Source organism: Diabrotica undecimpunctata, chromosome 3, assembly GCF_040954645.1.
Source record: "Diabrotica undecimpunctata isolate CICGRU chromosome 3, icDiaUnde3, whole genome shotgun sequence".
In the NCBI taxonomy this organism is placed as follows: domain Eukaryota; kingdom Metazoa; phylum Arthropoda; class Insecta; order Coleoptera; family Chrysomelidae; genus Diabrotica; species Diabrotica undecimpunctata.
In genome coordinates, this window is record NC_092805.1 from 172144881 (window position 1) to 172166173 (window position 21293).

Below are 21293 nucleotides of genomic sequence, written 5' to 3' on the forward strand. Positions count from 1 at the left end.
TCGACGTTATTGATTTGCTAAATACTCGGATGATGTTTTTGTTGGCTCAAATTGATTAGTACATTTTTAATAATTTATTCCTTTAAAATAATAGGAGTGTACAGTCTGAAGTGGAACACACTCGGTCAATGTTTATATACCACCAGTTTCGAGCAGAACGCCGTATCCGTGTCTCTATCTCCACTGAGCCGGCATCTGGTCGTCGGTTTAGCTTCCAGAATCGTCCCTAGCGATAGATGGATCATGGCGAGAGTGTTTAAGATCCAACAAAAAGACGAACCGGGCGACAGACTGCCAGCGATCCGGGAATTGGAGCAGAATCGCGACAGTAGGATAAATTGTATCAGGTGGTTGCCGACGTCCGGCCAAGGATTTATTTACGCCACTAATACGGGACAATTGGTAGTATTGACGTAAAAAATGCAGGGGAATTTACGTTATGGTGTATTCGATTAATCGTGCAAGGTGAGGACAGTTTAATATGATGGAGTGATTGTTTCATCTGTTTGCTGTATCTCTTTCCACACAATTTTTAGTGAAATTTGTTCATATAGAGCAAATTTTGCCAGTTAAATCATATTTTTATTAATAGGATTAACTAGGTAGCATCTTTAAATATTTCTATTGAGGTTGTTTGAAGTGCTAAAATTTGCAACCTAATAATATTTTTGCATGTCAAAATTGACTGACAAGTGACATTGACAGTTTGAAGTTTGGGATTGTATTATTACTAAGATAATATAGTGAATCCCAAAGTCAATATACTTTCTATAACTGATTAAATCTGTTAGACTCGAGGTACTCCAAACAGCTTGAAAATCTCATATGTTATGTATGAATTGTTGATAGAATGAAAATATTTTTCGATTTTTGATGTACTGTATGTAAATGTTAAACTGATTCGTAGAAGCTTGTATAAAACAATTTTATGCCAGTTTATCTATTGATATTTTAATCGGTCTAAGGGAAATGGACGTATGTCTTTTGTGAATAATACCACATTATTGTAAAAAACAAAATTTTTCAGTTTTTATACCAGAATTTGTTAAAATATACATTTTAAAAAGTATAATTTCTCAAAATGTTTACCAAAGATGCACAATTTGTCAAATTAATTCAATTATGTGGTATTATATATAATAATTTGTACTGAATTTGCAATTACTATTAGACAAGACGTTGATTTAAGGTATATACATATAAAAAAACTATTCGAGATCTTTGAAAAAATTGTACAAAACACTGAAAAAGTTCGTACTTGAGAAACATTACTTGTACTGCATGGAAAATTCGATTATAAACATAATGAAATAATAAAACGTCGATTCCTCAAAGACAGAGCACCTTAGAGCACTTATACAGATTTCCAGAGATTGTGCATAAGCAATATTATAAAGGAAGTAACGCTGCAAGTCTAAATACAGGGTGAGTTTTTAGTGCGACATTGGTAGATAATTCCATTATGGAACAAAGTATCCAAAAAAGTTGTTTAGAAAAAATGTAGGCAATAATATTCTCCAGGGTTGAAAAATATGCCTAATTCTGCTACATGTTAAAGCAAACATACAATTTTTTAAATAAGACAGACACCCTGACACCCAAAACAATTATTCTAGTTTTCATCTTAAGTGTAACAGAAATAATTGTTTTTTCTAATTTTATTATTTTCCGAGATATTGTTAGTTTTCTTCAAATTTAGAGAATACCTTTAATTTTTGTTGGTAGAAATAACTTAATCTGGTGTAATAATATAACAAAATTATTTTTATTCAATAAATAATACAAAATATAAATCTTAACATTTTTGTAAGTTAATATTATTAAAAGCTTCTCTTACTCTATTTTTCATATCATCTTGCGTTGTTGGAGGCTTCTTGTATACAAGTTCTTTTATTAGCCCCTCATGAAAAAATCAATTTATGACAATTCCGCTGGCTGGAATTGTCAAGTTGGTCCTTCTCTGTCTTTCTATTTGGCAGAGGTAATGGCAAATGATTATTCAGAAAATTCAGATAAATAGCCCCATTAATACAGCAGTCAAAAAAATGTGGACCACTCACATAGTTCCCGCCCAAACATTTATAGGTATTTATAGCCTAGTTTGAATATGACTGTTAATAATTAGGAATTACTTGATTCATAATAATAACGGTAGGGATGCATTTTAGGTTTACTGAGGATGTTTACCGCTGGAGTTTGACTAATTTCATGTTGAAATGTTGACGTGAAATTTCACGAATGCTGATGGGAGGATCCTCAGTAGTAGCTAACAATACATCATATTCGTTTTCTTCACTTAACAGTTTTGGTTACAATAAACAATAATTTATCTTTATTTCTACATCCCTCAGAATCTAATTTAACATGATCGGTTAAAAAACATACATTGTAACTATTGTCTCCCATATCTATGTAATTTCCTTGGTTTGAAGATCTGTCTTGATTGGTGACCACTACGTCCTCTCTGGCCTCAACAACTCTTACCTCTAAAACTTCCTCTCATTTGACCATTTCCTCTGTATCCTTTATTAAATCCTCTCATAGATGCTCTATTGGATCTACAATGCTTTTGCATATGCCCTGACTTGTGACATCTGTAACAAATGCCTTCTTTCTTTCCACTTCTGCTCGAAGTTTTTTCTTTGCCAATTCAATTGTTAACTCTTTTGGATCTAAATTTTCTAGAATTGCAATAACTGTTTCGAAGAATTGTGGCGTAGAGAGTAAGTAGTAAGTTACATACTAAATCTTCGTCCCTGATTTCCATTCCCGTTGCTTTCAATTGTCTTGTTACATCATCAAACTCACTAAAAAACTGCTCCAGATCATCGACTTCTTTTAATTTCATGGATATTAATTTCTTTCTGAAAATCATTTGTCCAGGTAGTCCTCTTTTTTCATATCATTCATGCAAAGCATGCCACATATAAGCTGTTGGTTTATCTCGAATAACCTCTAATTGATTGTCATCTATACATTGTACAATTATTGACCTACAAGCTCTATCTTTCTGTTTCGCTGCTAACTTTTGTGACTCTTCTGTATAATTATTTTCATTGAACTCCTTAGTAATCCATTGTTCAACTTCTTTTTCTTCCAAAATAACTTTTACTCTGTATTTCCATGCAGAATAATTGGAACCATTCAAAAGTTCAATATTATATTCTTTACTGTACTTGCCATATTTGATTTTGTACAGAGTTTTCTGAGCCCATAACTTGTCAGATTGTAAATTAAAACTCTCAAACTCTTTGTTCTTTAGCTTTATTTTATACATAATATCAATACATACTACTTAGATAATGCACATTTCTTCCATGTGCTTTGACACCATAACCTATTCATATTAACCTCTATTTCTTATCATCTGTCCAGCTCAATCACACAGAACCTCACAAAAAGGATTAAGGGAAGTATTACACTTCACAAATATTGCTTACCTTATTATATAAAATGAATAATTATTTATTTCTTTCTTTTTTATATAAAGGGTGTTTATTTTTGCTTCACCACGTAGTGATTAATCACCTTGTAGAATTCGGCATATTTTCCAAGCCTGTGGAGTATTATTACCTACATTTTTTCTAAATAATTTTTTTGAATATTCTGTACCATAATGGAATTATTGACCGATGTCGCAGTAAAAACGCACACTGTATAATGAGAAAATATCAAAAACCAGCTCTTAGATTATATTACACTGATTCCTCAGTAGTTCTGATAAAACTATCCACGCTGATAGAACAAATATTAGGTGAACTTAAAATCAAATTGAATCATAAATACATGTCTAGAGATATTCTCTTAATAAAAAAGCACGAACTACTTTGTTGACCAACTGTACATCGATCGTTTGTGTAAATAAAACAATCTTATTCCCAAATTTGGTATCTATGTGTACCTGACAAATCAATATCAGCATCTGAAAACGCTGTCGCGTTCCTTTTGTGCTACACTGCTACCCAGTTAGATTTGAGGTTAGATCGAGCCGTTGCTTGTATGCCTAACTTCAGATTGGAGATGTTTATCAAAAATAGTTGTAATATACATAACAAATTTCCAACTGTTAACAATTGAAAAACAAATAGGAACTTATGGAGGACCAGATTTATTTTTCGATGTTAGTAATATCAAAAGTCAGAAGTTTTGGACTCTTTAATAGAAAATATGTCCAGCAAAATTCAAAATATACAAAATTTTTGAAATGAGCAATGTGGACGGATTCTTAGCTTAGGTGTTGAAAATTTTTTATGTTTTCGTATAGATATAATGTATATACAGAGTGATGCAGCATTATTGGAAGTTTCATCAAGTAGTGGAGTTAATCAAAAAGTATTTACGTATAATATGAGCATTTTGTTTCGAAAATATGATTGAAATTTAACAAAGTTGCAAAAACTATTAACGATTTATTCCTGCAAAAGGAATTTTGCTCATTAATAATTAATCAGTGATAGAGACTGTGTATTATGTATACTTTACTTGCTTTTTTATTTATATAAGTTTTTCAAGATCAAAACAGTTTTAATATTTAGATCATTAAAAAATACAGCACGAGTTTTTGTATATACAACATCTGGTGTTTTTTCGCATGTGCCACCGTTTTTCTTCCATTACTTTTGATAAATCATTTAGTTTCTGAATTATACCTTCATTGTATGGCTTGTTCCACCTGTTCCTTCTATTGGGTCTGTTTTATGAATTTCTGTGATCATTTGCTCCCAGAATATTCAATAAAATTTGTCCTTTTTTGCAGGCTTTGCGTAAACACTGTAGATTTTAATTAAGGCATAAGTAGATTATATTTTTAAAGTCAATCACACTGTATATATAACGTCGATGTAAATATCATATATTTTGTAATTTTAATATTCCGGGAATTGCTTTCATAATTGCTTCAATCGAAAACAGAAATGGTTTTAGGCAATTTTGATTCACTAAAAGTAGGCAACTCTATATACACATAGAAGTGACAATGACAGTTTAAGTTTCATTCACACTCTCATGTTGTTTATCCTCAACTAAAAGTGAAAGCTATCATAGAACGCAGATGTAAGTCGATACCTAAATTTATAAAACAATATTCTCCAGGCTTGGAAAATATACCGAAGTCTACCGGGTGACTACGTGTAAAACAAACTTCAAATTTTTTAAGTGGTCACCCTATATATTTCTCATATTTAGATTCCTTCCATAATCTCTGTTATTACAATATTTCACACTACTACAGTACATTCAACCAACTTCACCTTTAAACGATTGACAGAATTTGCAGAAAACCATTCGATGAAGTAAAAGGCAAGGTAAACTGCACTGGAGTTTACCTCCATAATCTTTTTAATTACTTTGTTTAGAATATTTTTGCCTATATTATCAGTTACTTGATTATCATAATACGTTTTACATATAACCCAGATGTGTTCGATGGGATTAAACTGGCAGTGATACGGCGGTAACCGTAGTACTTGATGTCCATAACTTGATACAATTTGGTCAACCATATAAACTGTTGGTTTTTCATTAAGTTTTGATATTTCCAGTAACTCTGATTTGGAGGCGTATTCCTTCCGGAAAATTGATATTATTTTTAACTCTAACAAATTTTTTATGCTCGGTACGTTCCAGGACTGTTTGGTAATTTCTCCAAAATCTCCGAATGGTAAAGTGCATTATCTAAAACTATAACTGAAGGTTAACTCAGACTAGGTAACAGTTTCTCCTCAAGCCATTTAACAAACATATCTGCATTCGTGTTTTCATGGTAATCAGTAGATTTTGATTTTGAAGAAAAAATCAAATCTGCGTTTTCTATAAAGCCTTCTTTCCCTCCTGCCTGAAAAATGATGTGTCTTTTGCCTTCGCTATTTGTGTATTTTATTGATTTTATGCTGTCGTCTTGCCAAATTCTTTTAATTTCACCCTTTGCAAATATCTGTCTAGTATATTCTCTCAAAAATTTAATTCTTTTGTGAACCACACTACTCCTGTCGCATAAAACTAAGCTATTATTTTCTTTTTTGAGTTTAAATCCTAAATCTCTCAACACTTTCCAAAGGCTAGTCCTCTTAATTTCAGAAACTTATCTTTCTTTTATTTTGGCCAGTAAATTATCTAAACTGTTGATTGTTTTCACGCATTCGGTACAAAATATTGCAAATTTCAAATTTTTTTTAGAAGTTTATTTATTCAAAAATGGGGAAAGCACTAATACATATAAAATTAATCAATTTATAACATTAAGACATACGATAAAATAACAATTACACTTAAAATATAGTACCTACACTTATTAAAAAATATAAAACAATAATATATAACATAAAACATGACTACAAAACAACTACCTAACTATTGGTGCTTTTAATATGGTCCATCAATTTGCTTTTAAACATTTGTATAGATGAACAACTTTTAACTGTTTGAGAAAGCTTATTAAAAAGATCAAAACCCTTAAACAACAAAGAGTTTCTTGTAACCGTCCTTTTTGTCTTCACAATGTGTAAATTGCACTTACCTCGAGTAGGGTAATTGTGAATATCACAATTCCGTGTAATAAACTCACAAAAGTAAGCAGGGGCCAAAATATTTAGAATTTTATAAATGAACACCATTGTAAGGTAAAAGACCCTTTGTTGAACTAAAACCCACTGCAGCTTGCTAAGCATTGTTGCTATAGGTGTATATCTGCTTCCACCAAGAATGATTCTCATTCCACGATTCTGTAATTTTTGCAACTGGGCCGATTGATTTAAATTGAAGAGAAAAATAACTGACGAGCAAAAATCGAAGTGAGGTTGAACAATTGCATTAAAAACTGTAATTTTAGTTGAAGTTGAGAAATTTTTAGATATTCTTGAAAAAAAGTATAATTTTTTAAAAATCTTTTTTAATATGTAATTAAAATGGTCATTAAAAGACAATAAATTATCCAATTGAAAACCAAGGTACTTGATTGTTGTGATGATTTCTATTTTGTCATTGTCAATTTGAAGATTAATAGTATTTATATCAATATTTGTAGTATTTGTATTTAGTTGTTATTATCATAGCCTTTGTTTTTAACACAAGGTTCTTGAACTCGTAAGTGGAGCATAGAGCTTCAGTGAAAATGCGCCATCGGGTTCTATTTTGCGCTAAGGCCTTCACCTCATTCCAAGACTTTCCTTGGCCTCTTATCTCTTCCATAATGGATCTTCTCCAAGTTTGTACTGGGCGACCTCCTTTTTCTTTTCCCTTGTGGATTCCACTCTAGGGCAGTCTTTGCGATACTGGAACTATTTTTTCAGAGTGTGTGACCGATCCAACCCCACTTTCTGGACTTAATTTCATTTTGTACCCTCTTTTGTTCGGTCAGGTGTAGCAGATCTTCGTTTCTGATGGTGTTAGGCCAGAATATACAAACACATTTTAACACATTTAGAACTTTATAATAAAATAAACTTTAGTTTGTTGATTTTTAAATATTTATTAACAGACTGCAATGCTGAATTCATTTTAGATACATCATTTTCTAAGTTTGAATCAAAACATGCAAGTAGGGTGTCATCTGCATACAAATTAACGAAATCACATTTAACAAACAAGTTTATATCATTTAAATATAATATAAACAAAAGGGGTCCTAAGACACTACCTTGAGGTACCCCAATTTATTTATCAGGTAAGTCAATGCAGATATTGTGAAGATCATCAAAATAAACCGCCTAAGGTGGGTGGGCCACGTTATGCGGATGGATGAGAGTGATCCCACTAAAATAACTATGCTAAACAGGCCGGTCGGAAGAAGAAGAAGGGGGCGACCTAAACTCAGATATCTGGACGATGTACAGGAAGATCTGAGGGAGATTGGAGTGAGGGGCTGGAGAAGACAGACACTCGATAGGGAAGGATGGAAGAATGTTTTGAAGCAGGCCAAGGCTCACGAAGGGCTGTAGCGCCAACTGATGATGAAGTCAATGCTCCTAGAATGTTTACGAGTTGTTTTCTTGTCTTCGTGATACTCAGTCACAGTAAGATCTTCTTGAGATTCTCTGACAGTCTTCATTACAGTTTTTAGCTTAGTTTCACTTATCCCGAGTGCGTCACAAACTCGTTGATTTATACATAATAATGACTTTAAAGGTCCACCATTGTCTCTTTCCATGATAAAGTATTTATGCACATTTGCAATTAATTCATCAATATCCAACTTACGTCTAGGCATGATGGTCACTTAAAACTACACGTTTGAATTACAATATACTGAGTTTAGATCAATAGGACTGAAACTTTCTAACTGTTGTGCTTGAGAGGTAAAATATAATATAACCGCTTACAAAGATCCTAAACACATTAAGCAAATTAGCCTAATGATCATTAGGAATATGCCGATTGTAATTTAATTATGTTTGATAAAAAGTTTAGAAATTGTTGGAAACCGTACATAAACAAATTAAAATGTTTCCCACAATTATTTTATTTTTAGTACAAGTATTTTCATTTGAAAATAAAAAGTTAAATATATTTACCAAAACCTTAACTTTAACCCGTAATCGCAGACGTCTCAAAAACGGTACACTCCAACAGACATATGGTCAATCTAACCACCACTATTTAAATTCATAAAATGTTCTTGTTTACTTCGAAGTATTTTTTATCAAAAATTAAAAGTGATATTTTAGTACTTTGTATATCTACTTTGAATATAAATTATCCTTAGCACGGTAGTATTTGTTTCAGAAAAAAATTGTTAAACAAGTAGGTGAAAGAAATTTACGTTAAATAACAATGTGCAAGAATACTATTTATTAAAAAAAAATGTAACAAAATGTGCAAAACTATGAACAACGGGTTAATGACAATTTAGCAAAGTGTTAAACATTATAGAGAATACCAGTGCAGTTTACCGTGCCTTTTATTAAAACGAAAGGTTTTCTGCGAATTCCATTAATCGCTTAGCGGTGTAAGTTGGTTGAATGTACTGTAACAATACAGAATAAACGTAATAATTAATGTGATATTAAGGAAATAACTCTCCTTAAATGCCCTTTATAGTGGTGTCAAACCCCATATTGTAATAACAGGGATGATGAGAGGAATCTAAAATACGAGAAAATATACAGGGTGTCTTATTTAAAAAATTGAATGTTTTTGCTTTTACGTCGTCGTATTTTCCAAACCTTGAAAATATCATTGTCTACATTTTTCCTAAATAACTTTTTTCTATATTCTGTACCATAATGGAATTATCTACCAATGTCTCACTAAAAACTCACTCCATCTTGTATATGGTATAATATGTAGAACTTACTCTCAAGAATACATGCACAACAATGTTTTCAGTTCACCAAAAACAGCATATAAAGCTATAAACCTTTCCTGTCTTTGATAACTAACGAACCATCGTCATCTGATTGATCATGGAGGGGTACTATAGACAAGAAAGAGCTTTCTTCTCAAACGTACATTTTTAATAACATATTTAAACAAAATACAGGGTGTTCAAATTATTTTTATCGGCTCCGCAGCGAATTATATCCACTAACACCCTGTATAATGTGATATTTGACTAGTGATTTATTTTGTATTTATCATATGTTTTATAACTTAACAAAAACGTATGTTTAGACTGTTTGCAAGAGTTGTTCATCCACTGCATGGACTTTTGGGTAAGACTTATAAAAGGTTTTACAAAACTCCGGCAATTATACACAATTTAACGGTAATAAGTCAACTGTCATATTCCCATTTTATTTAATGAAATAATTGTAGAAAAGTAACTAAACGGAAGACAATTGAATTATTTTGATGGGACAGCTGTCAAAGTTAATGCAAGTGTGTAATTGCCGCTAGTTTGTCAAACGAGTCATGCGAATTCGATTGGAGCTCGATTTCTTGATCGTAGCAGTTCAGAATCTCTATATATCGATATTAAATTCGCTGAAAATCCATGCTGGCGGATACCTACACGCAATATTTTTAGTATTAATGTTTTTTTCTGTTTGACTGATTCCTTATTGCTTGTGAAATGCGTCATTTTTCATAAGAGTTGTTATAGTGCATATTTGTATATATTCAATAAATATTTAAGTTAAATTTGTCTTATATTTATACGAAAAATCGAAACATTTGAAATCTATACTCTCAGAAGAATGTTAAGATTACAGCACATGAAAGACACAGTTCTAATACGAATAAAAATGAATTTCAACAAAAGTATACAAAAATAGTGTATAAGAGATATGCAACAAATTATAATTGAAGAAAGTCAGTAATGTGAATATGTTGGCTCTAACAGATAAAGAAATCCTAGAAAATAGAATTACATGAAAAACAAAGCAGTTTATTGATAGTTGTTGTTGAGAATCGCAAGATATTTGATAAAATCGGTGAAAGCAGTTTCAAAACAACAGATTTTTCTGATACAAATTGTACAACAGAAATTATATAAGTTTAGCTTCCTACAGCTGATCGTTATAACTCATTAAATGCCCCATTGCGTTAGATTTTTAAAACTAGTAAATATACTCCACATTTATGGCTGGATATTAAAAACAGGAAAAGGCCTATATAAAATCATGTAAGAAGAGTGCGCTAACCTGTCCATTCTGCTAGTTAATTTATTTAATAAATTTCTCTAAAATAATGATATGTGTCATAGAAAGCCTACTCATTATACTTATATGCCCATTGAAAAACTCCTCAAATGTTCAACTGCCGAAAACTACAGGTAAGCTCAATACAAACCTCAGTAGAACTTCTAAAAATCATCCCGCCGTTTTAGGTCGATTCAAACTCTAGGTAAATTATTATTGCCTACTAGGGATTTAGAATCAATTAATGGTTCTACAATTTCGTTGGATTTTGAGAATTCTGCGACAGTACCAGGTGAACAGGCATACCTACATATTTATGGACATCTCATTTCTAAGACTATATTTGAAAATTACATAGAAGTTCAATTTTGGAAAGATATGCAATCTAAAATGGAATTAGAAATGAGAGATAAACTTTTGAAAAAAATAAATAATAACTCTTGAGTCATTTTTAAACTTCCGAGAATTTTTGATTTTATCCATAGCTATTATATCAAAACTATTTTCTATCTGAAACTGAAGTTTAGAATTTTGTTTGGTCCGTACGTCGTAGCTTAACGTCAACAACAATGTCAACATGACCAATGACATTTAGAAGTGGAAACAAATTTTTAACATTCCAATCCAACCAAATATAATAATAAATTCCATGTATTTTTGTCTGTAAACGCTCAGTACTCGACGAGAAAGAGTTTCGGAAAGACCTTCTGCATCATTGTTGATTAATATCAAAGAAACGTTCACATTGTGTGTAAATATGGCATATATGGATTCACTCCCTGACGAAGTATTAGAATTTATTCTCTCCCTAATACCACCCTATAACGATCTCCACGATTGTATGAGAGTCAGTAAAAGGTGGAGAAGATGTGTCCTAAGTAAGTATTATCATTTTTCTTTGGAATTATTTTTAGAAAAGGTCTTTGTTCGCGCATATAAGTTTGATGACTTTTCCAGTTTTTTTGGAGTTTTTGCCAAGTGTTTTTAAGATTAATGTGATTCACATCCGGATTTATGAAGTCAGGAGAAAATTTAGTGCGTCACCTAAGAAAAACATTATCATTTTTCACGAATTTTTATTTGAAAATGTCGATTTATCAAAGCAATGAGAATTTTTCTGTTAGTCACTTAATGCATTAATCACGATGAAAACGATTCTAAAAACAAATTTGTATAAAAATTTCAGCAATTTCAGCCTCCACTATAACTTGATTTTTGTTAAAAAACTGAACTTCTCAACAATAAATAAATATATTGTCTACAAGTTTTTATTTAGACTAATATATTGCTTGTAATGATTTTGAATTCTATACACAAACTCTATTACCTGTTTCATATTTTAAATTTGGAAAGTATTCCTAAATCCCAGAGAATTGTTTTAATATAGTTACTTGTTTTTTTATTTGATATAAATTTTTGGTCTTTTTTTAATAAATGAGGGTTATAGTTGTCGAAATATTTCTCTAAAATTATGTTTGTCTCTAATCGAGTAAAATAAACATTAATATATTAGGGAAAGTACATTAAAAATGAAGATATGGTCAGAAAATTGGTCATGTTTTCCAATGTATACAATAAACAAATTGTGGCATTAAAATATTATTAGAAATGTCTTCTATTGTTTAGATGTGGTAAAGCAGAAGCAGAGAAATCTGTATAGGGCAATTTGTGAGTTTGATGTAAGGTGGGAACGTTTAACACCTGCTGAAATGGCTCCAACAATATCTAAAAGATATTCACATACAGCAGTTGTCCATGATAATTCTATGTTTGTTTTTGGTGGTGAGTATTATAATTTTTATTATACAAATGAAAAATATTCATCTAAATCTTTTAACATACATTTTATAAAATCATTTGTCATTTTCTGAAATCTTTACTCTTCTTTGTTCTAATTACAGATTTGTGACTTAAAAATACATACAGTTTAAAAATACTTTGTTATTTTTGTCATGTTCGGTAGGTTTAACTATGGAAAAATATATTCAAGCTAATTCATCATTGTTTAATGTACTTCAAAATATAAATTTATTAGACGAGAAATTGTAAAATTGTTATTTATAAATTATATTTTAATTTATCTCTAACATCTCTGTATGCACCCAACATTTTTACAAGCAATAAATTCTAAATTTCTTGTTACTTTTATCATCTTTTTAACAAAGCAATGTTCTGTTTGTGAACAGAAAGTAGTCACATGTGGCTAAATATGACAAATACAATTGGAATTTATGTAATTATTCTGATATATGTCCTTATTTTCTACACTGTTTTGACTTTCTTTCCATTAACAGTCACACTTCATGGGAAAAATATTGTTCTGGTTGTGTTTTATCATTGCTAAAATATACTCCTAATGTGTCTGTTTGTGTTAAATAGTCGTAGAATATGTTTATGTTGATAATTCAAGTTATGTACAGTCTCAGTTGATAATTTATCTCATTTATCTTCAACAGTTCACAAAATAATCTTAAATAACTTATTTCTGCTTTGGCATTGCCTTGTTTGCTTGCCTTATACAATGTTTTTATGATGCATGTTTCTATTTTTATTTTTATTCCAGACATTCTTAGCATCCCTGACCACTTAAGGTTTGCCAGGACTGGGCCCAAAGTTTTGTTTGTAGTGGCCACAATGATTTACTTAATGATGGGAAATGGTAGTTCACTTGCCTTAATAAATATTATCAAAAATGGACTTTATGACAAGTAAACAGTGATTGCTATTTCCCAATATCTGGCAAACACAGTATCTCACAGACAGCTCATTAATATTCTCTGGCACTGTGGTAATTTGAGATATGCGGATGACATATGCGGTGTTAATTGCAAGCAATTACGAAGAACTTCAACATCTAATTAATAGGATTACCACAACGTGTGATGAATATGGCCTTAAGCTAAACACCACAAAGACAAAGGTGATGATCGTCAGTAAAACGCCAATACAACCAGAAGTGGTAACAGCTTATGGTGAACAACTGGAGAGAACTAACAGTATTACTTACCTTGGTTGTAATCTAAATGAGAACTGGGACATGAGCAAAGAAATTAGAATACGGATAGAGAAGGCCAGAGCTGCATTCTTTAAGATGAAGAAACTGTTATGTGGAAACAATATTACGTTAAGTCTGAAAATTAGATTAGTGAGATGTTATGTGTTCTCTACTCTTTTGTATGGTGTCGAAGGTTGGACTTTGACGGATACACTTCTCAAGAAACTGGAAGCCTTTGAAATCTGGGTGTATCGGAGAATCCTATGAATAAGTTGGGTGGATAGAGTTCGTAACGAAGTTGTTTTGCATCGGATGGGAAAAGTTACGGAAGTCGTCAAAACAGTTAAAAATCGCAAAGTTGAATATTTTGGCCATGTTATGCGTCACCCAGAGAGATATAATATACCCCATTTAATAATACAAGGCAAGGTAGACAGAAGAAGAGGGGCCAGATCGAAGAAGAACGTCATGTCTTAGAAACCTGAGAGATTGGTTTAACAGATCCTCTGCATCTCTTTTCCGAGCTGCCGTCAACAAAATTACTATAGCCAATTTGATAGCCAACGCTCTATAATCGAGCTCGGCACATGAAGAAGAAGACTATGGTATTAGAGTGTCATATGAGAAGTTTTTGACTATTATTTAAAGAGCTTTACAACTAAAAGGCAGATATCGAACACAGTTTTTTATTAAATCTTGCCTAAGTAGTTTCATTCTCAGAGCATCTTCAGGGGCATTTCGTCAAAAATGTGGGCAGCTATTCTGTCTCCTACATAAAAAGATAAAAAAATTTTCTTTAAAATAGAACAGTACACCAATTTTACTACGTTTTTTACCTTACCTACTATAGGAAAATGGAATGTTTTTGCTCAATTAAATTTATTATGATTTTCAGGTTGTACTTGTGCAATGACAACATTCAACGACCTCTGGCGCTTAGATTTATCCAAACGAAGATGGATCCGACCGCTCGCTACCGGCACCTACCCCTCGCCGAAAGCTTGCAGCTCAATGATTCGCCACAAAGACATGCTCATTCTGTTCGGCGGCTGGGCCTATCCCCCTTCTTACCCCTTGTACCAGAGCTGGCATTTATTCAACGAACTCCACATCTACGACATCAAGGCGAACCGTTGGAATTCGGTAACGTCATTGAATACTCCTCCACCAATAGCAGGACATTCGGCATCTATTTTAGGAGATTGGATGGTTGTGTTTGGTGGTTTACAGAAGCCTTGCAATGCTGTACATTGTGAAAAGTCGAACGATGTCTGGAGGGTGAATTTGAATACATGGAATTGGCATAAACAGCAAGTTGAGAGTGAGTACTAAAGTAATTCTAATTTATTTTGTCGTAGGTAAAAATTTTCGTGTCGGCAATAGTAAACTCATTGTAAGTTTGTATTTAACGTTACATTGGTGTCAAAAATGCAATTATTCATGTAAATAATTTATAAACTAAAAATAGATTGTATTTGCTCGAATAAAACGGCCGAAATATCCCTGGAATGTGAATTCTATTAGTCAGGGAGCTCGCTACTCTGTACTCCTTTTAGCTCTCATCCTCATTAACAACCGATCAAGAGTGACCAGACCAGAATACCTTACCGAAATAGAACAAGCTAAACAATTGTTCAAAAATATTTTATATTTCTGAATATGTTCCAAAAGTCTACTATGTACTGTAAAAATGTGCCACAATTTATTTTTATTTACACGAATAATTCCATTTCTAACACCAATGTAACAGTAAATTACTCACTTAAAAATGAATAAATAATATTGATACCAATAGTCTGATGTCGCTATGTTATAAGGAGAGAGTTGATATTAGGTGGCATAAGATGTCCTCTCTCAGTTGCAAAATAACATATGTTGTGAAAAATGATTTGTTTGTTGGAAAATGTACATTATTTATAAACTTTTATTTAAAGGTGGACCGAAACCAAACGGTAGATTCGGCCAGACACAAGTGATTATAGATGATGAAAATTTACTGATCTTGGGAGGCTCAGGCGGACCAGCAATCCAACATTACGACTGTTGGATATTGAATATGACGGGAGATGTGTGGAAATGGAAGAAAGTCGAGATCTTAGGCAAAAATAATGAACCCAACAATATATGGAGCAACCCAGGATGTAAGGTATGCAGACAATTATATATATATGAGGTCTTTCTTTTTTCTACTTTGGTATGTTTTATTTCAGATTGGTGATAAAATAGTAGTTTTAAATAGAATAAAGGAGTCAGACAAATGCCATATAGCCTATTACCCTAAGACTACATGGAACTTGGACAGCAGAACCGCTCCAGAAGATAGTCGGTTATCTAGGATTGACTTGGCCAATAGGGCCACTGATAGGGACGAAAACGTCAATGGAAGGAGAGGAACGTTGAGGAATCAAAAGAGAGAAGTCGAAGATGGTGAATATAACGTTGCGAGCACTAGCAGCAAGTTAAGGGTGAGTAATTGTCACGTAAAAATTATTTTTTATTTTATTCATGCAATATAATTATTCTTTCATATGATTCTTCATAAAACTCATCAATTGGAAAAAGAGTGATCTTTAATTATAAACAATAACGTTCTTGGCATGAGTTTTAATTCGTTCTAATATATTACTGGAAGCATAGTTTTCGTATCGCGATTTATGGATGGAGCGGTTGATCCCACAGAGGTATGAAAAGAATATAACCGACTGTAACGACAGATCGCGCAATCACACACTACATGGAGTAGTAAATGCTGTCCCATGCATGTTTATTAATAAAATAACATACAAAAAAATAAAATAAATCGAATTGAATATCGAATCGAAGAGAATCCGAATCGAATAAAATAAAATAAAAAAATTAAATTAAAATAAAAAAAAAATAATAGAATAAAATAAAAAATAAATTAAATTAAATTAAAAACCATTACTCCGTGTGTAGACGATAAGAAAGCTATTCTTCCACTCCTCGCTCACTCCCGGAGTGCCACATCTCTTTTTTGTCAGTTATTTATTGTTGTCTTTTGTTTTCTATACAGAAAAGTGTTAATAAGAATCTCAGCAATTGTATGTGAAACGGTTTCTTATTAGCTTGACTTTATACATACGACATCCAAACAGTCCAACAGAGCTTGATAGTTGCGATAGAATGCGAATAGCATATAATAGCAGTAAAATAATCACCACCACCTATCCAGCCGGTATGATAGTCTTGTTCTTCTTTTGTAGACCTTTGCCGCTTTTTTAATGTTTTGATTGGAACTTTGTTTCCAGCTTATAGAAAATTCTGTGTAAAACGACGGTCTTCAAGTCTTTTTTAAAACGCTGGAACAGGAAACAGTCCGAAGGGTCTAAATCTGGTAAATAGGGTAGATAGTAGATTAATTTGTACTCAATTTATGTAGTTTTTCCTGTAATCGATCGCCTTCCGAGCAAGTACCGTGTTTTGGTGGAATAGAATGTTATTACGGACAAACCAGGATCTTTTTACCAAAAAGCATCTCCCAAACAGTCCAACGCAGCTTTATAATGAATACGGTATGCTTTTTCATATAATTAATGTTAATAATACCTTTTGCTTTCAACAAAACAGTTTCTATCATCTTTCCAGACGATAGGATAATCTTGTCGATCTGTTGGCCTCTTTTTCCAGTGTTTTGATTGTTGCTTTATCTCCAACGTATAGAAAATTCTCTGTAAAACGGCGTTCTTCAATTCTTTTTTAAAGCGCGGCAACAAGAAATAGTCACAAGGATCTAAACCTGGTAAATACGTTGATGGATGATTAATTTATACCAGATTGGTGTAGTTTTTTAGCAAGTTAGAGCTTTTTTTTAAATCGGCATCCAAACACTCCAGCAGAGCTTCATAGTTATTGCTGTACGCTTTTTCATATAATCAATGTGGATATCACCGTTCACAGTCAATAAAATAGTTACTACCACCTTTCTAGCCTATATAATAGTCTTGTCCTTCTTATGTGGATCTTTGTGGCTTTTTTTCCAGTGTTTTGATTGATACTTTGTCGCCAGTATATAGAAAATTCTGTGTAAACGGCTTTTTTGGTACTTTGCCTTCTCTGTGTGGAAAATTCTATGATAACGGCGTTCTTTAAGTCTTTTTTAAAGCACGAGAATAGGAAATAGTCACAAGGAACTAAATCTGGTAAATACGGTAGATATAGTTGATTAATTTGTACTACATTGTTGTAGTTCTTTTCTGTGATCGATTTCCTTTTGAACACGTGTGTTGTTTTAGTGAAGAAAAATGTTATTACGAGGAAACCAGGGCATTGTTCTTAAAAATAAGTCCCAGACAGTCCTATAGGGGATGGTAGTTATTGCTGTATGCTTGTTCATATAGTCAATGGGAATTACACCTTTCGCTTTCAACACAACAGCCACCATCGTATTTTCGACCAGTAGGATAGTCTTGTCCTACTTAAGTGAATCTTTGTCGCTTTTTTTCCAGTGTTTTGATTGATACATTGTCTCCACTATGGAGAAAGTTCTGTACCAAGTCTTAGTCGTCTGTAGTCCCAAGGATCTAAATCTGGTAAATACGGTGATAGTGTAATTCTGTAATGATCTACTGTATTATTTAATATTTTGATTGTATGTTGTATCAACACTCTTATCGTCATTGTCCTTCGTTTTGCCCACTTGTGGTTGGATTTGTCATCTCATGATGATGACATAAAAACAAAACAGTTAATATGGTATGGCCATGTACAGAGAATGCCAGATGACAGGATTCCGAAACAGATTTTGACGTGGAAACCACAAGGAAGAAGAAAAAGAGGAAGGCCGAGAAGAAGCTGGAGATTGGGAATTGAAAAAGAACTAGGGGAAAGAGAAATCCCTCCAGGGCTATGGTTAAATAGAGAAGAATGGCGGTTAGGAGTCGGAAGGCGTCGGAGAACGCTGTGAACCGATAGTAGTAGTAGTAGTGGTTGGATTTGGCGTTTTCCTTAACGGCTTATTTACCAAAGCTTTCCACTGCGTCTTTTTCAAATCCTACTCAAAGTCCCGCAGTTCTTTCAATTATTTCATACAAGATTTTCCTGTGGGGTCTCTCCGGGGTAATTCTCTCCAAGTTACCAAGCCAGGCTAGTCTTGTAGACTTTACAAACTTAACTACGTTCTCTCCTCCTATAAACTCTTGTATTACAATATGGTACAGTGAGCATGCTGCTATGGATATTACTCATTAGTTTTTTGAAAAACTGTTTTTTTTTTCAAAAAACGGTTTTTTTAACCTTTAATTAAAAACGTTCGTTTTGACTTGTACATTTAAAACCTTTTTTCGCAACCCTGGTATATTTCTATTCTAAATATTATATTTTAATTGTTTAGATACAAAGTCGGCCGACTACATCCACCATCAACTTGACTGCGTTCAACGGTCTAGACTCCCGACAGCAATACTCAGAAATGATGCGAGAAAAACGCCTAGCTAGTTTACTCAAAGTCGAGGAGAACTTCACGAGGGGCGCCTATAAAAGAGAGAAGAAGACTCATTACCTAGGAGTGTACACGTTAGACATTTCTAAAGTATTAAACGACCCGCCTACAGCCACTTGGATACCACCGAAGAACATTAAAAACGGCCCCGAGGAAACTATATTGTATACTTTGGTCGAAGGCAAATCGGAGCTTATTATGTTCGGAGGTATACAAAAAGATGCCAATTGCATAGGCTTTTCCAAAAATATGAGCAACCAGATATCAAACAGCCTGCATTTCATCACGGCACCTAGCTACGTTATTTAAAAACACATTCGGTACTACCCCGGTATTCAGTGTGCACAGTGTTGCAAGCTGTGCAGATTTTGAGACTTTATCGATACTCCTAGTGTTCAGCGTTCACAGTTTTACCAAACGTTTAGGGTTGGGATTCAAATTCTAGTTTACAAAGATGCTAAAGGTGCACAGTGAGTGATATAGGGATTCTTTTTTATGAGAAACTTGCTCAAAATATAGATACAAGCCATATTATTTTTAAGGGATGAGTGAAACAAGTGCATGAATCTTACAATTTGCAAAATTGTGCTATTTTTTTACCATTTGGACCCGAGTCTTCCTGAAGAGCTTCTGTTTTTGTCCAGTACATTCCTACAATTTTTTTATATCGTCAGAACGACTTATTTCGGACCTTTCTCCTCTTCTTTTACTTCTTTTCTTTATGTATTATGCATTTCCGACCACTTATGTTCAGTTGTTGACATTGTTTTTTTTTTCGTCTTAAATTAAATTTTTTTTCCTATCCGGCTCGAAAGACCAATGTGTCAATTACAGACGTTGACTTAAGATTTTAAATTGCAATAAGTGACCGATGAACGGTAAAATTCCCTGTTTTGCAAAAAATACAAAAGCTTACAAGCTTACAAATTCCAAGCTTCATCCTCTTCCTTGAATCTAGTACTTTTAATATTTATAGTGTTTTGAAGCGTCTTCCAATGATGTAAACAATTCTGGTTCTGTAACATCCTAGTTATCTAGTTTTTATATATATTTAAGTCCAAACTTTATTCCCTCTTCTATTTCAGTCTTCTTTTGCTTCTGAATGGTTATAGCGTCCCAACATATGATTATAAATTGGCATTCCACTTCAATCTGTCTTTTCGACCTTTTTGTGACTTGTTTCTTGCAATTGACACATTTTTATTTGCAATTATTATCAATAATATTACTATTTAAATACAAATACCTGCACACAAATAAATACTGTATTATATTGTATAATTATATTATTATCTATCCAATTTCAAATTATTTTTTAATATTTTAGAAGAATCGTACAAAAATCTAGTAACTTACTAGAGATTTCGATGATGTATTACTTGCAATATGATACCATTTAAAATTATCGGTACACATTGCAGTATTATTTACTCTCCTTAATAATATTCCCCTTCTTGTTTTTGTTTTGCACATTTAGTAATTTTTTACTTAGAATTTTCAAAGAAAATATTTTTCGAAGAACTTTATTAACTGTATCAACGAATATTTTTCATTTCAGAATGTACTATGGAAATATACAACCTGTTTAGTTTCTCTCTTAAATTTCTTGTTCTCTGTTAATTATCTCTTGAAACTACTTGTTACACTCGTATGAAGCTCATAATGGACAACAGTCAATAAAATACCGAAATCGACTTGTAGGACTGAAGTGATAATACAAATTCAAATCTTTTGATTAGATTTTAAAAGTGGGGAAGTTGCAAATGCTTATATATATATATATATATATATATATATATATATATATATATGAAAATTACTGAGTTCTCGGGAAGAACCGCGTTGAGGATTTAAAACTCGACGTTTCGGCACCCATCTTGGAGTCAAACTGAAGAAGCTATTTCCCATCTTCCTTCCGACCAAGCCGAGGTTGCCAGACAAGATGTCGCCAGAATTCTCCGTACTTCCAAACCCCCACCTTCAAATATCAGTCTTTCAGAAAGACGTGCCCTCAAAGAACTTTACAACAACCCTGACATCGTCATCCTTCCGGCCGACAAAGGTAATGCCACCGTCATTCTCAACTCTTCTAACTATTTCGACAAAATGTCCGAACTTCTGAATTCCACAGAATACAAACATGTCCCAAATGATCCAACCACATATCTAGAAAAAACGACCAAATCCGTTATAAATAAGTCTACTCTATCTCCAGACCTCAAAAAATCTCTTATACCCAGAGAAAAATCATCCCGAATTCCAAAGA

At 32.7% G+C, this 21293-nt stretch overlaps 2 protein-coding genes across 3 annotated transcripts in view; both read left to right on the top strand.

The window, feature by feature from the left end:
• The window catches only part of LOC140437829 (uncharacterized), a 39540-nt gene extending 29466 nt beyond the window's left edge, over positions 1–10074 (top strand). For both annotated transcript variants that reach the window (XM_072527596.1, XM_072527597.1), the window contains exon 24: positions 95–10074. In XM_072527596.1, the coding sequence (XP_072383697.1) occupies positions 95–417 (323 nt within the window). In that variant the 3' untranslated portion in view covers positions 418–10074. The remainder of the gene's footprint in view (positions 1–94) is intronic.
• A 504-nt stretch (positions 10075–10578) lies between these two features.
• On the top strand, positions 10579–20782 carry Fbxo42 (F-box protein 42). Its single transcript, XM_072527598.1, has 7 exons — positions 10579–10708; positions 10763–11452; positions 12201–12356; positions 14465–14890; positions 15504–15715; positions 15780–16034; positions 18920–20782. The coding sequence occupies exons 2-7, from the start codon at positions 11332–11334 to the stop codon at positions 19334–19336; spliced, it is 1587 nt and encodes a 528-aa protein (XP_072383699.1). The 5' UTR covers positions 10579–10708; positions 10763–11331; the 3' UTR covers positions 19337–20782.
• The last annotated feature ends 511 nt before the right edge of the window (positions 20783–21293 follow it).

What these genes read in the sequence shown, in the direction of transcription:
- Fbxo42 (XM_072527598.1), top strand. Translation starts at nt 11,332, where the DNA reads ATGGCATATATGGATTCACTCCCTGACGAAGTATTAGAATTTATTCTC. An exon ending in GCATAAACAGCAAGTTGAGA is followed by an intron (nt 14,891 to 15,503) that starts GTGAGTACTAAA and finishes TTTTATTTAAAG; the next exon opens with GTGGACCGAAACCAAACGGT. An exon ending in GGAGCAACCCAGGATGTAAG is followed by an intron (nt 15,716 to 15,779) that starts GTATGCAGACAA and finishes GTTTTATTTCAG; the next exon opens with ATTGGTGATAAAATAGTAGT.